At 40.7% G+C, this 12051-nt stretch overlaps 2 protein-coding genes across 3 annotated transcripts in view; one reads left to right on the top strand and one right to left on the bottom strand.

Moving 5' to 3' along the window:
* Positions 1-1094: 1094 nt before the first annotated feature.
* On the bottom strand, positions 1095-3859 carry LOC117946309 (cytochrome c oxidase subunit 6B1). Its single transcript, XM_034874382.1, has 4 exons — positions 3767-3859; positions 3165-3303; positions 1915-2015; positions 1095-1403 (listed from the first exon to the last, which is right to left on the bottom strand). Exons 2-4 carry the CDS (start codon positions 3268-3270, stop codon positions 1350-1352), a joined length of 261 nt encoding a protein of 86 aa, XP_034730273.1. The 5' UTR covers positions 3271-3303; positions 3767-3859; the 3' UTR covers positions 1095-1349.
* A 1301-nt stretch (positions 3860-5160) lies between these two features.
* rasip1 (Ras interacting protein 1) overlaps positions 5161-12051 on the top strand; it is an 8902-nt gene continuing 2011 nt past the window's right edge. For both annotated transcript variants that reach the window (XM_034874132.1, XM_034874131.1), the window contains exons 1-12: positions 5161-5454; positions 6193-6314; positions 6639-7090; positions 7263-7523; positions 7607-7827; positions 7916-8080; positions 8644-8848; positions 8932-9230; positions 9338-9499; positions 10462-10502; positions 10803-10957; positions 11090-11202. In XM_034874132.1, coding sequence (XP_034730023.1) covers positions 6193-6314; positions 6639-7090; positions 7263-7523; positions 7607-7827; positions 7916-8080; positions 8644-8848; positions 8932-9230; positions 9338-9499; positions 10462-10502; positions 10803-10957; positions 11090-11202 — 2196 coding nt within the window. In that variant the 5' untranslated portion in view covers positions 5161-5454. The remainder of the gene's footprint in view (positions 5455-6192; positions 6315-6638; positions 7091-7262; positions 7524-7606; positions 7828-7915; positions 8081-8643; positions 8849-8931; positions 9231-9337; positions 9500-10461; positions 10503-10802; positions 10958-11089; positions 11203-12051) is intronic.

Here is a 12051-nt window from a genome sequence, read left to right as displayed (position 1 = left end):
GAGAAGAGAGGAACACACCCTCTCTGTTTGTCGGGACGTATTGTAGCATAGCTGAGGTGAACAGTTGCCAGTGGAGGATGTTCTGAGCTGATGGTAATCAAAGGAAGATGGCGCTGAGTACAGAAGCGCCAATACTGTCACTGTAACAAAATTCAAGACTGCACCCACCTACAAGAGCTGCATGAAGTAAACCGTGAAATCCTGGTAAAGATCCAGGGAACAGGTTAATATTTGTCTGACCGATGAAATGATAATTATACAAAGAGAGGAAATGAAAGTAATGAATGAGAAAATCTAAAGACAAGAATCTTTGTGTATGCTTTTCAACAAAGCCTACACTTTCATTTAGTCATTTTTTAAAGATGTATTACAGAAGGTGTTTTGTTTAGATATACTGAAAACGAAGTATAGGCAAGACCTTTCCTTTTTTTTTTTTTTAAAACATGTTTTAAAGTTTATCTGTCTATTGTTCTTAATCTGTAGATTTTCAGACTATTTGCATCAAGAAGTCATTGACATTCTTCTACTTCTGTTCAAGTGAATGCCAAGTTATGTGCACATATCCACCTCTGATGAAATGAACTAATGCTGTGGTTTCCAGACTTGTTCAGTAGTACATGTTGGAGGGTGCAGTACTAACTCAGTGCCAACACAGCCTATCACACACATTAATCAGCTTCCTTTAATAGTCAATGTGCCACACTGGCTCAGAGCATCAAATTAATTCAAATATATCAAATACTGATCCTGAAACAGACTTATTCCCTTGCCCTACATCTATAAGCTTCATAGGAACAATTCACTTGTAAGCCATTAAGTCAGAGATACAGTTAACACTGTGCCACTGTGTGGTGAAAATATAGTATTACACCCCAACAAGCATCTGGTTTTGACCCCACTGCCACCCTCTGGAAAAACTTTTTATAGTAAGTTCTCACACTAGACAGACCTGAAAGGCGTTTCAGGGACAACTTATTTAAAGCTACAGTGAATAGTTTCTGTTGCCCCCATGAGGAATTCTAAGTAATAACACTGTCGGCACGTCCACATGATACAAGCCTTCCGTTGTGCATGGAAACCGTTTAATGACAACACCCTTTTAATTAAATCCGCACTGTATTTATTGACCAAACTAAGCTGAAGAGTATTTTACAATAGACAGAGAAAAACTTCAGACCTTAACATGCAGGGTAAAAAGTTGTGCGTGTTTACATTTAAAGTAAATACCAGTTAACATTATTGATGATGTTTGTTAGCGGTTTTGAAGATGTCATGAGGCACACTACAGAGGTAAAGGTGCAACAGCATGTCTAGCAGCGAACTGTCCTGATGAATACCGGCTGCCGACTTTAGATCTTTCCCGGGAAACTTCCATTCTCTATCTGCTCGTCCCATTTGCCGACCTGCCGGAGATATTAGAGAAAACATTAGCCCCATCTGACAACAAACTAATGTTCGAGCATTAGCAGAAGTGCAGCTTTACATCAACAGTATTAGTTTCATGACAGTCCCTAGAACCTACACAGATATGAGATGTCTAGGCCCTGGGAACAGAATGTGGTTTCAGATAGTCTCACAGCTGTTATCTGATGTCATGTGCAAATTGCCTCATCAATTCAACAGCTGCAGCCGCTCTAAAGGAATCTAAAAATTAATGAGACTACCCAGAGATAACACAAACAATCACACAAGCAAGCAAATTAATTAATTAGAGATGCAAAACACACACAACACAGAATATCAAGAAGCAGGAAAACAATGAGTGTCTCTGGGATACATAAGTGAATCTTGTCTAGTCAGCACCAACAACATTCAGTGTGTGCGTCCAATGAAACTATCAGAAAGAAATGTAATGGTGCATTCCACTTGTAAACACCTTCACGTAAGGGTACTAGCTGGTATCCTATGACTTACCCAGCTCGTGGGACAGAGGCTCTTGTAAACCCTCTGGTACCAATCACAGGGAGCCACATCCTGGTCTTTGGCTGACAGGGCCTTGTTGCACCTGTGGAAGTCTGGAGCAAAACGAAACAAACAAAAATGTGACACAATGTTTATACTAAAAACAGAATAGAAAAAGCAGCCAAAGAGATCCCAGGGGCAGTCAGTACCAACCTGAAAATGTCTGGACAGAGCAAATCAACAACCAAAGATTTTGTTGTTTCGCTACATTTTATTTGCAAGATAACCATGCTTCAATCCGAAGCAAAAGGTTTTTAACAATTATGATGAAGCCGTTTTCATAAAACTGACTTTAGTTATAATCTTACACAATTATTAAAAACACCTCAGACAATTTAAGTTTCATCCTAATTTCATCCTAACAAATCGCTTTTGTATTTTTTTGTTTTCGTTTGTTTTGTTTTTTAAGTCACCTGAAATGAACTTGGCCAATATTTTGTGTGGTGCTTGTGAAGTGAAGGCTGTGGAAGAACTGGCACAACATATTGCCTTATTCACCCCACCTTGGTTGGAAGGTCCCCTCCTACTTACCTAACATGACAGGACTAATACCTGAAACAACACGGCTAATAACATTTGAACCAACCTGCATATCGAAGGCTATGGGGAACACTAACCTGCACGCAAAACTTCAAAAATTAAGGAAAATAAACTTATCCTATATATAAAACATATATAACATTTTTTTCCGCTGTTCCAAACTCACACTAAACCATCACTTCAAAACTGGGGTTTCAACCAAGCTGTGACTTGTGTGTACCTATTACTACCAATGTCATGTGGAGGTTATATTTTTTATTTCAAGTGAAAATGTTCTTCGAAGTTAAACTGCGCCTGATATGTGCACAGCCGTTATCTGCCAACTATCTTGTGGGGAACAGAGTAAATTTGATGGTCGTTTCTACACAAGAATTAATACATGTATATTAAGATTTTAACAAAAAACAACCAATACTTGCTGATGAGTAAACATTTTGTTGCTGCACCTAAAACAATACCAGCTTTATGTGTATGTGTGTAAATGCTTTGACAAACAGATGCGGTTTGTTAAGCCAACTTTGTGTTGCAGTATACACATCATGACAAGTTCAGGTATTTTGTCAGTGTCCTGTCCTTAGAAGCTATGTCCGAACAGTTCTATTAACTTTTACCCCAGTCTGATGAACGAGTAATCACATAAACATATTGGTACATGTTCTCACCCAGATAGTTCTGGAAGCAGTTACGCGTCTGGTTGGTGTTGGGGAATCGTGCGTCAAAGGGAGCCGTCCTGTAGTTCTTTATCTTCTCATCAAAAGTGTCAGACATCTTTGTGAGCTTCAATCACACGTCTGAACGATACTGAAACACACAGACACAGGGCGGATCAACTTCCAGCTCACGCAACTTCATTAAAAAGAAAAAAACGTAAATGAACAGAGCTATCCCACACGTCAGTACAATCCTAAATGCTATCCGGCTATGCTAAATATACCGTTGTGGTCAATGTTAAATTTAGGTTAGCTTTACGCAATTCTAATTCATTTATCAAACCTAATGATAACTATCTAACCCTGATAAGTGTATTGACAGAAACAAATACTGATAGTTTGCATAACTTGACAAAGTGTTGTCAGTTAGCTAATCTTAGCTGTTAGCTCGTTGCTAACATGTTACTATAGCTAGCTAGATTTGGTAAGATAACGCATTTGAGGACGCCTGGTTGTTCCGGGAATTTGGTAGGTCAAAACCTCCCAGAGCTTGAGCAATATAAGCTTAAAGTTTGTACAAAGCACACAAAGTTTAGGAGTTAACGACAGCTAACCTTGGGACGGTTCTTGATGTGTGTCCTCGGTGCGATCCGGAAACGTGCCCTCTTACGTCGACGCGCTAAGGATGCTGGGATATCGTCTGACGGATGGGAATCATGGATGTAGCCTACTAGTGTATTGCATTTGCCTGACGAGTCCTTGTTTTTACAATCAAGACATTATTTGTTTCCAAATAATGTTTTATTAATTGTTATTGAGCTATAACAACTATCACTAGCCGGTCTCATCATAGAGGGATCAGTTTAACTTACACATCTAATGCAAAAGAGACAAAATAGACCAATCCCAGTGGAATATTATGTTGCTTTATTGATATTTCCCACCTCAGCAATAGGATGGATTGGCACAAAAACTGCAATTTGTTGGTGGTTTAAAGATACACAGTGTTGACATGCTAATGTGGACATTGTTGAAGGTGTATTATTTTGAAACAAATAAAGTAGATTACCTAATCTTGGACGCAAAGCTTAAAGCAACACTCCACACACATTTTACCAAATTTACCAAACATTTACTATGGCTTCCTCTGAAGAAGAATGTAGCTGTATTCAGTTTGAATTTTTTTTGTTACTTTCAATAAATATATAAAAGGAAGTTTTATGTATGATTGGCAAAAAGGCAACTACAGTCATACTTAATTTGTTGTATCAGTATGATGCCGACTTGTGATAATATCAGGCTAATGTTATAGATATTATACATGCTGTCCACATTTAATTTGAAGTAACCTGTTCTCTTCTCCCTCAGTGACACTTTAAATGGAGGAGCCTTTGAAATGGGAAAAGGATAGTTGACCCGTGATGATGACGTATTTGGTCAAGAAATTCCGATTTTTGAGGATCCATCCCCTAAAATGGGACACAGAGCCAGTCTCCTTTCTCTTTCCATCGCCATCTTCCTGTCAAAGAAAAGGTCAAAGATCGCAGGTGTCTCTGTTGCTCCCTTGAGCTTCCTGTCTTGCTGTGAGTGTTTCCTTCCTCCTCTTTCCAGCAAAACTTCTAACTTGGCCCTTTTGTATGTTTTGTGATCTGTTCTAATACAAATCACAACGTTGTATAAGATCTAAACGGACACATTATTGGGAATCTTATGTGGCTTTGAAACCCTGTTTGATGTAACTAAACTGTATTAGGATGAAACAGAGACCCCACATTGTGTATAATCCAGACAGACCAAAAGATAGACATCTAGATTGCTTTGTGGTCTATAATACAGTATGCAATATTCCCAAAAAGGCCTTACATTGTATATGTGTGGGTAAATTCACCCTTCTCTTGTTCTCTACCAATCTCTGCCTTTCTCTCTCATTTAGCCAGGATATAGGTGTTGTCCACTGCAAAGGAAGGAAATTCTGTCACTTAGAACAATGGGCCTGTTTCTCTATCTATAGACCCAGAGAGGCTGAGAGCCAGAGGGTGAGAGGGAGCAGATCTTTTCTAGTTAGAGAGAAAACAAAAAGAAAAAGTTTTTTTAGTTAAGAGAACTTATTTGAACTAATGGATGTTTGGAATTAGAGATGTATATGTAGATAAGTGTTAGGTTTAGGCCCTTTTGAAAATGGAATTTCGTTACGGGAAAAAGGAAACGTACAAGGCTATTAGATTATTTTGAGCTGCGTATTTGCACTTCGGTGGCGAAGAATCCTCATAACACACTATAGAAGGATCAGTAGTAACTGTGGGTAAGTGTATTCAAAATCCAACAATTTATAGCATTGGGGTTTCTTTATGGGACCATTTTGATTTCATGTTTTATTTATTTTTTATATTCCACCAAACATCTCGGAAGGATTAATAACTGCGTAGTCTTTACTGCGTAGATTGACAACATAGATTTTAGGTGTGAAAACCCATGTCAAGACATAACAAGTAGTTAATAGAGCCATGCCTGACCTTTAAGTAAAAGGTGGTAGTTTTCCAGAGGACTACAATGATTTTGTTTAATCCTCCAAATTCCACCTTTGCGGTGGAAAAAAACCAAGTGTGAGCCGTTGTTTTAATTGTAATTTACATAAAAATAATAGTGTAAATAGGACAGACAGTGACCTTTGGAGTGGGTATTTCCCTGTCAGTGCAACAACTGGACCTGAATCCTACAAGAGATACTTCCTGTTTGAGAATGGGAAAATCACGCTATAATTTTCCGGGTCTGATTGGGGTGTTTTGAGCTAATTTCTTTCTGTTTGTTGACAACCCACTGTAGTTATCCTGTTGATATTTTCTAACGTTGACATCATGCCATTGTTATATTGTTTCAATCCTGGCATTGCTGACACACATTCCTCGCTGCAGTGTGGAGGTAGATTAAGCAGATTAGGGGGAATGTTACACTGACAGTATCTTGACATAATGCAGATTATTGAGTTAAAAACAACATATTTGTTCTCAATATCTGCATGTCTATGCTCTCCCTCTGTTAGATGGAGGGGTCTGGCAGTCCTCGCTTCAGAAAGCTCCATTTCCCAGTGGGTCTGTGGATCAACTCGCCCAGGAAACACTTTGCCAAACTAGGGGGTCGCTGGCCCAGCGCAATCTCTGTCAAGTTAGTCTGAAGTTCTCTTAAAATCACTTTTGTATCTCCTGTTTTGCTTCCATGTCATGTTTATTTGTTCTCCTTTTATGCAAATGTAATGTTAATTATTGTTTAGTTAGAATTCAGTGACTGATTGTTGAATGAATAGTTAATGTATTTATGTCATCTTATCTTACTTCCACTGTCATTGGTATCCTTTCAATCCTGTAACCCTTTCCTCTTTTTTTTAGTCCTTGTTTTTCTGTTAAGTCAGTCATAATTCACAGCTGACTGGTCCCTTCCTTTCTCCTTCCTCTCTCTTCCATCTGTCTTCCCCTCCTCTGTTGTTCCCAGGTCGACCACCAGCTCTGACGCAGTCTCCCTCCACGAGGCCCCCTCTGCCCCTTCCTCTTCCCTTTCTATCTCCACCCCCTCGCTGGCGTCCCCTGTCCCATCCCCATCTCCTTCCCCGGCCTTCCTCAGGCCGCGGCCTGCTGGGACCCAGTCTCGCACAAAACGCCTTTCCCATCTCTTCCTGCGAGGGCGCTCTAACAGCGACAGGGACCGAGCAGTGGGTGAGAGGGAGAGAGAGGTTTGGGCTCATTCAGCTGCCCCCTCCTCCCACCACTACTTGCCCCCTGCCTCTTCCTCGGCCCCGGGCCTGATAAAGATCTATGGGGATGCCCTCTCTAGTGGGGCCAACTATCGCTCCCTACTGGCCAACATTCACTCTACAGCCAGACAGCTCATCGCCCAGGTCATCACCCGGTACACTGAGAGGGAGAGGGAGGAGACAGATGACGCAGGTATGAATGAAGGAAATTTTCTCTCATTTGGACCTCTGCTGCGACCCATTACTGAGAATTGTTTGCTCAAATATGTAAACCAATTGGGAATGACTTAATATAAACATAAACAGCAGTGTTATGGAAAAATAATTACCCCTATTTCCTCCACCCTCACTCCATTGCCTTCTAGTTCTCCAGAAACACAGCCCAGAGGACTTCCTCTTGTGTGATGTCATTGGAAAGCCCATCCAGCAGCCAGATGGAGCTATCAAATGGGAGACAGAGTGCCGGAGAAGCGTTGCCCCATGGGAATGTCCCTTGTTGTTAGTGGACATGTGGCGGCCTAAGGATGGATTTGAGCGGCGCTTTGAAATCCAAAGAAAGGAAGACTATGAGAGAGAAGAGAGGGAGAGGGAGAAGGAGCGTGAGAGGGAGGGAGAGAACTATCAAGGTATGTGTAAGACTCAACAGGCGGGTCTCTTTATACATGACACCGGGTCAGACTGACCGATCCTCTGGTTGTCTGGGCAACAGGTGTGCGTTGGCGGCGGAGCAGGATGTCATCAGGGGGCGGACCAGAGGAGAGCGAGCGTGGTCACCGTGGAAGAAACTCAGAGCTCAGAAGGAGCATCAGTGACATGAACCTAAGTCTGCGCCGTCGGCAAGGCAACCACGTCAGCAAACAACCTAACAACAACGGAGGAGTGCAGGACAGGAAGAACATAGTGAGCATGATCAACCCACAGCACGGAGAGGTAGAGAAGATGATGTGGTGAGGAAAAAACATAATCAATCATGCATGGGGTGTTCTAACAATCATGTCTTAACCCACTTTTTCTTCAGATTAGAGCTTCAAAAGCTGAAGCAAAGGTTGGATGGACAAACCAACCTGCGGAGGATGAGAAAGATTACTCCAGCTGTGACCTGGAAGTGATGTCACAAAGTTTGATCCTTCCACCCACAGATCGGCCCTACTTCCTGTTGCTGCAGGGTTACGATCAGAGCAAGGCAAGACACGCTGATAGATGATATCGCACACACACAAAACACCCACAAATAACAACCACACACACACACACACACACACACACACACACACACAAACTGTATGTAAACACAGGCACACACAAATGTATGTTGTATACTATATAGAAAGGGGAATAAACACTAATGTGCACAAATGTAAACTAACAGACATTTTTATAGAAGATTTGTGTAGCTGTGCACGCGTACACACACCCAGTACATGACATCATACCTGCATGTCTGTAATCGCCACATACCATCAGGATTTCCATCCTTCTACAAGCCTCTCCCATTCAGCGTCCTGCACAAAACAGCCTCAGAGGAACACAATGCCTCAACAATTTATCCACCAAACACATAAAACCCCACTGTGTACATCACACAGGTCTCCATTGTAGCAAACTGTGACACACTTCATTCCTTATCAACCGCCTTCTGTTCAACTTAACATCTCTAAGATGGACAAGATAGATATAAACCGTAGCACTTAAAAGATAACAGACCTCCCTGACTTTCTTCTGCTCTCCACTTTGTGTTTTGTTTAGGATTTTGTTTTGTACATCATGGCGGGACATACGCATGTGTTTGGAAGAAAGCCCACAATAAGGGAAAAAGAGATGGATAGAGAGAGGGAGAGGAAGGGGAAGAGGCCCCTGAAGGTGGACACGTTCCTCTCTGCTCATGACCTCTTGGCCAGACACTTATTGGTCAGGAGAGATTCAGCCGTTCCCGAGGCGCTCAACAGACAGGGTATTAAAAGTCACTGACTCATATCATACTTACATCCATGGTGCACCTGCTGTTTACCTAAATATGATTTTATTGTATCGTAGCTCTGATGAGGCCCTTCAGAGGAGGCGCAGTCACACACAACGGAGTGGCGCTTTACAGGGAGACGGTCCTAAAGCCCGGGGATGTAATTGGCTTGGGGAACCACTTCCTTTTCCTGTACCGTGACCCACGTGTGACTCCAGCTCCGCCACTGGCATTGACCCTGCCATGGCAGGTGGATGCCTCCACCACCTGCTGCCCCTCAGGGTTAGTGGATAGACAGGAAACTCTGAGGCACTATTTGGAGTCTACGGAGGCAGTTCTGAAGTTTCATCCCCGTCACGCAGATGCTCTGTTACAGGTGAGACAAGCAGATAAAGAAGCTCTTACTAACTATGCATTTATCCAGTATCATAGAGAAATGGCCCTAAAGACATGCAATTACATATTTATCCCTTTTTCTCTTAGGAGATTATCTCCAAAAATTCCTCCCCAGACTCTGGAGGTGGCCCTTTAGCTCCTGCTTATCTCCTGTCCATCATGATAGATCATGCCTCCAAACACCTGGACCCCGCGCTCACACCACAGATATTGCTCAAGTCAGCAAATCTAATTAAAGAAATTGTCTGGGTAAGTAAACAATTAACATCTCAATATCTAAAATTTAAAAAGAATTATGTGCTTAGTGTCCTGGTTTTTCATTTCCCATCTCTCCCCTCCTTTCTGGTCAACTACTACTACTGGTTAGCTCTGTGAGGCATAAAATGTCCAATAAAAAAAAAAAAAAAACACTTAGGAACAGCTGTGCGTATTAACATATTTATAATTCCAATGCTAACATGCTAAGAAGATATCATGTTTGCCATTTTTACTATATTGGTATAATGTGTTAGCATGCTAACATTTGGTAATTAACACTTAACACAGTATAGCTGAAGCTAATGGGAATGTCATTTGTTTTGCAGGTATTTGGTCACAAACAAACGTGTTGTACAAATTATAATTTTGACCTGATGATGGTGCTAGATTAAAGATCAGAAGTTCACACCAAAGTTATTACAATTCAACCCTAATGGAGTAATACATTTAATGGCAATCCATTTATGTCAACACAATTATAAAATGTCAACTTGCTGGTGGTGCCAGAGAAAAAGTCAGGGAATCAACATTATACATTATAGGATTTCAGTGAACCATGAATGTCACTCTATTTAATAGTTAGAAATATTTAAGTCAAGTAAAATGTTAAAATATCTCAGAGCTTTGAAGAAGCATGAACCTTTTCTGGAAACGTAGTTCATGACATTATGGCCATGTCCTCACTTACAACACTGTATAATACTATAGCCAGAGAAACATTAGTTAGGCAGATTGAGACATTCAGTCAGACAGAAAAACCAGCAGTTAGACATGTGCCCTTCATTGTGGCCGGCTACATTGTGGACAGGAGCGAGGATGAGCTGATGTCACTGCCCTCCTGGTGGAAAATGTGCTGTAATTGTCCTGGCTGCAGGGCTAGACCCCACTCCCCCTCCTCCTCCCCACACTAACCCGAGATGTCTCTTCTCTTCTGTCTCCAACTCTCTTTACAGGACAACATTAAGGAATTTGGGGATAAGCATCCCACGCAAAAGTAAGAACATTTTTGCTCTACGTCATGTTTCCTCTGTTTAGAGATCTATTCCCGAGTGACTCATGATACATTTGTGCTTGTGCTGTTATGTCTTTGGTACATTTTTGTGGTATGATGAAAGCATTATAACAAGGTGATGTTGACAAAAGGATTAAATATAGTTAAGTGATACTAACTTTGTCTATTTTTACACACAATATGGTGTGTTTCTTTTTAAAAGCATGAAGAAAATAATGACAGGAGAATGTACACAAATATTTTACTGTTAACATAACTTTGGCATTACATAAATGTGTCCAGTTCCACAGAGCAAGAAGGTGAGATAAGCACGCCAAACGTCCAGAAACTGTCCTTTGATCTTCGACCCCTGATGTTCTGGATGTCAAATGCCACAGAGCTCCTTAACTTCTTTCAGGTCAAAGTAGAAGCCATGGAGAAAGAGTGGGAGTTTGAAGGTGAGAGTGATTTGAAAAGACTGGAAATTACTGATTCAAGTTAAAAAAAAAAAAGTCTTTAGAAACTACGACCATTAGAAATTAACGTGGGCATAAAATCTTTAAGTAATCTTACTGAGATTTTCTTTAAAGCTCCGGGGGACCCAGTTTTGACGGCTGACATGGACACCTGCTCAGAAGCTCTGGCGCAGCTGGATGACGTAATTATGCACACCTTCCAACAGTGTGTGTATCACCTCACCAAGGTACAAATATAAAAGTATGCTACTTTTCAAAATTTTGCTATACTGTTTTAGCATTTAGCATACAAAAAAGTCAACAACTTTAGTGCTTTGTATGTGTGACACTAGGAATACTTTGGAATAGCACTTTGATTTAAACTACAAAGCGACAGCAAAATGTCTTTCTGAAGACTTAATACATATTCTTTTATTCTCCAAGATTGTTCTGGAGCTGTCTCATCATATCCACCCCCGACAACTCCCACAATTTATCTTAATTTTTTCCAGCTGTGAGCAGCTCCTTCATTCTCTATGGGCTTTGCATTCTGGTAGAATAGTGTGCATCAACAGCACACTTGGAAATTGACTGTATTCAGTAAATATACCAATTTATAGTGTAGGTATTTCAGTATACTTTATTTTGTAATTTTTCCAGTGTAAACACACAACATACTGATAAAAAAAAAAACTGATTTTAATGTATAAGCTACTAACATTTGCAAATTAGCAAGTATAGCTGAGGCTGATGGAAATTGTAAGTTAAAGTTTTGCCGGTATTTGGTCATAAACAACAAATAAAGCATTTGAGCTGATCAAAACAAACAAAAAAACGTCATGGGAACACCAAAGTTATCAGAATCCACCCAGAGGTGGATGTGAATATCTGCACCAAATTTCAAGAAAAACTATCAAATAGCAGTTGAGACATTTTAATCCTACTGTAACCACAAATGTCCAAAACATAATCCATCCAATATTTATTAAAATATTTTAATGTGGACCAAAATGGTGGACAGACTAATGGCGGTTTTCCACTGCGTGGTATCTACTCGACTCGCCTCGGGTCTACTCGCTTTTTTTGGTTTTCCATTA

This window comes from Etheostoma cragini, chromosome 6, assembly GCF_013103735.1.
Source record: "Etheostoma cragini isolate CJK2018 chromosome 6, CSU_Ecrag_1.0, whole genome shotgun sequence".
NCBI classification, from domain to species: domain Eukaryota; kingdom Metazoa; phylum Chordata; class Actinopteri; order Perciformes; family Percidae; genus Etheostoma; species Etheostoma cragini.
The sequence above is the reverse complement of the archived record's forward strand: the minus strand, read 5'-3'. Positions and strand labels throughout refer to the sequence as shown.

Excerpts from the sequence above, each read along its gene's own strand:
- LOC117946309 (XM_034874382.1), bottom strand. The coding sequence starts at position 3,270 with ATGTCTGACACTTTTGATGAGAAGATAAAGAACTACAGGACGGCTCCC. Across the intron at positions 2,016-3,164 it reads CTGCTTCCAGAACTATCTGG|ACTTCCACAGGTGCAACAAG; the intron begins GTGAGAACATGT and ends GTTTTGCTCCAG. Across the intron at positions 1,404-1,914 it reads GCCTCTGTCCCACGAGCTGG|GTCGGCAAATGGGACGAGCA; the intron begins GTAAGTCATAGG and ends TATCTCCGGCAG.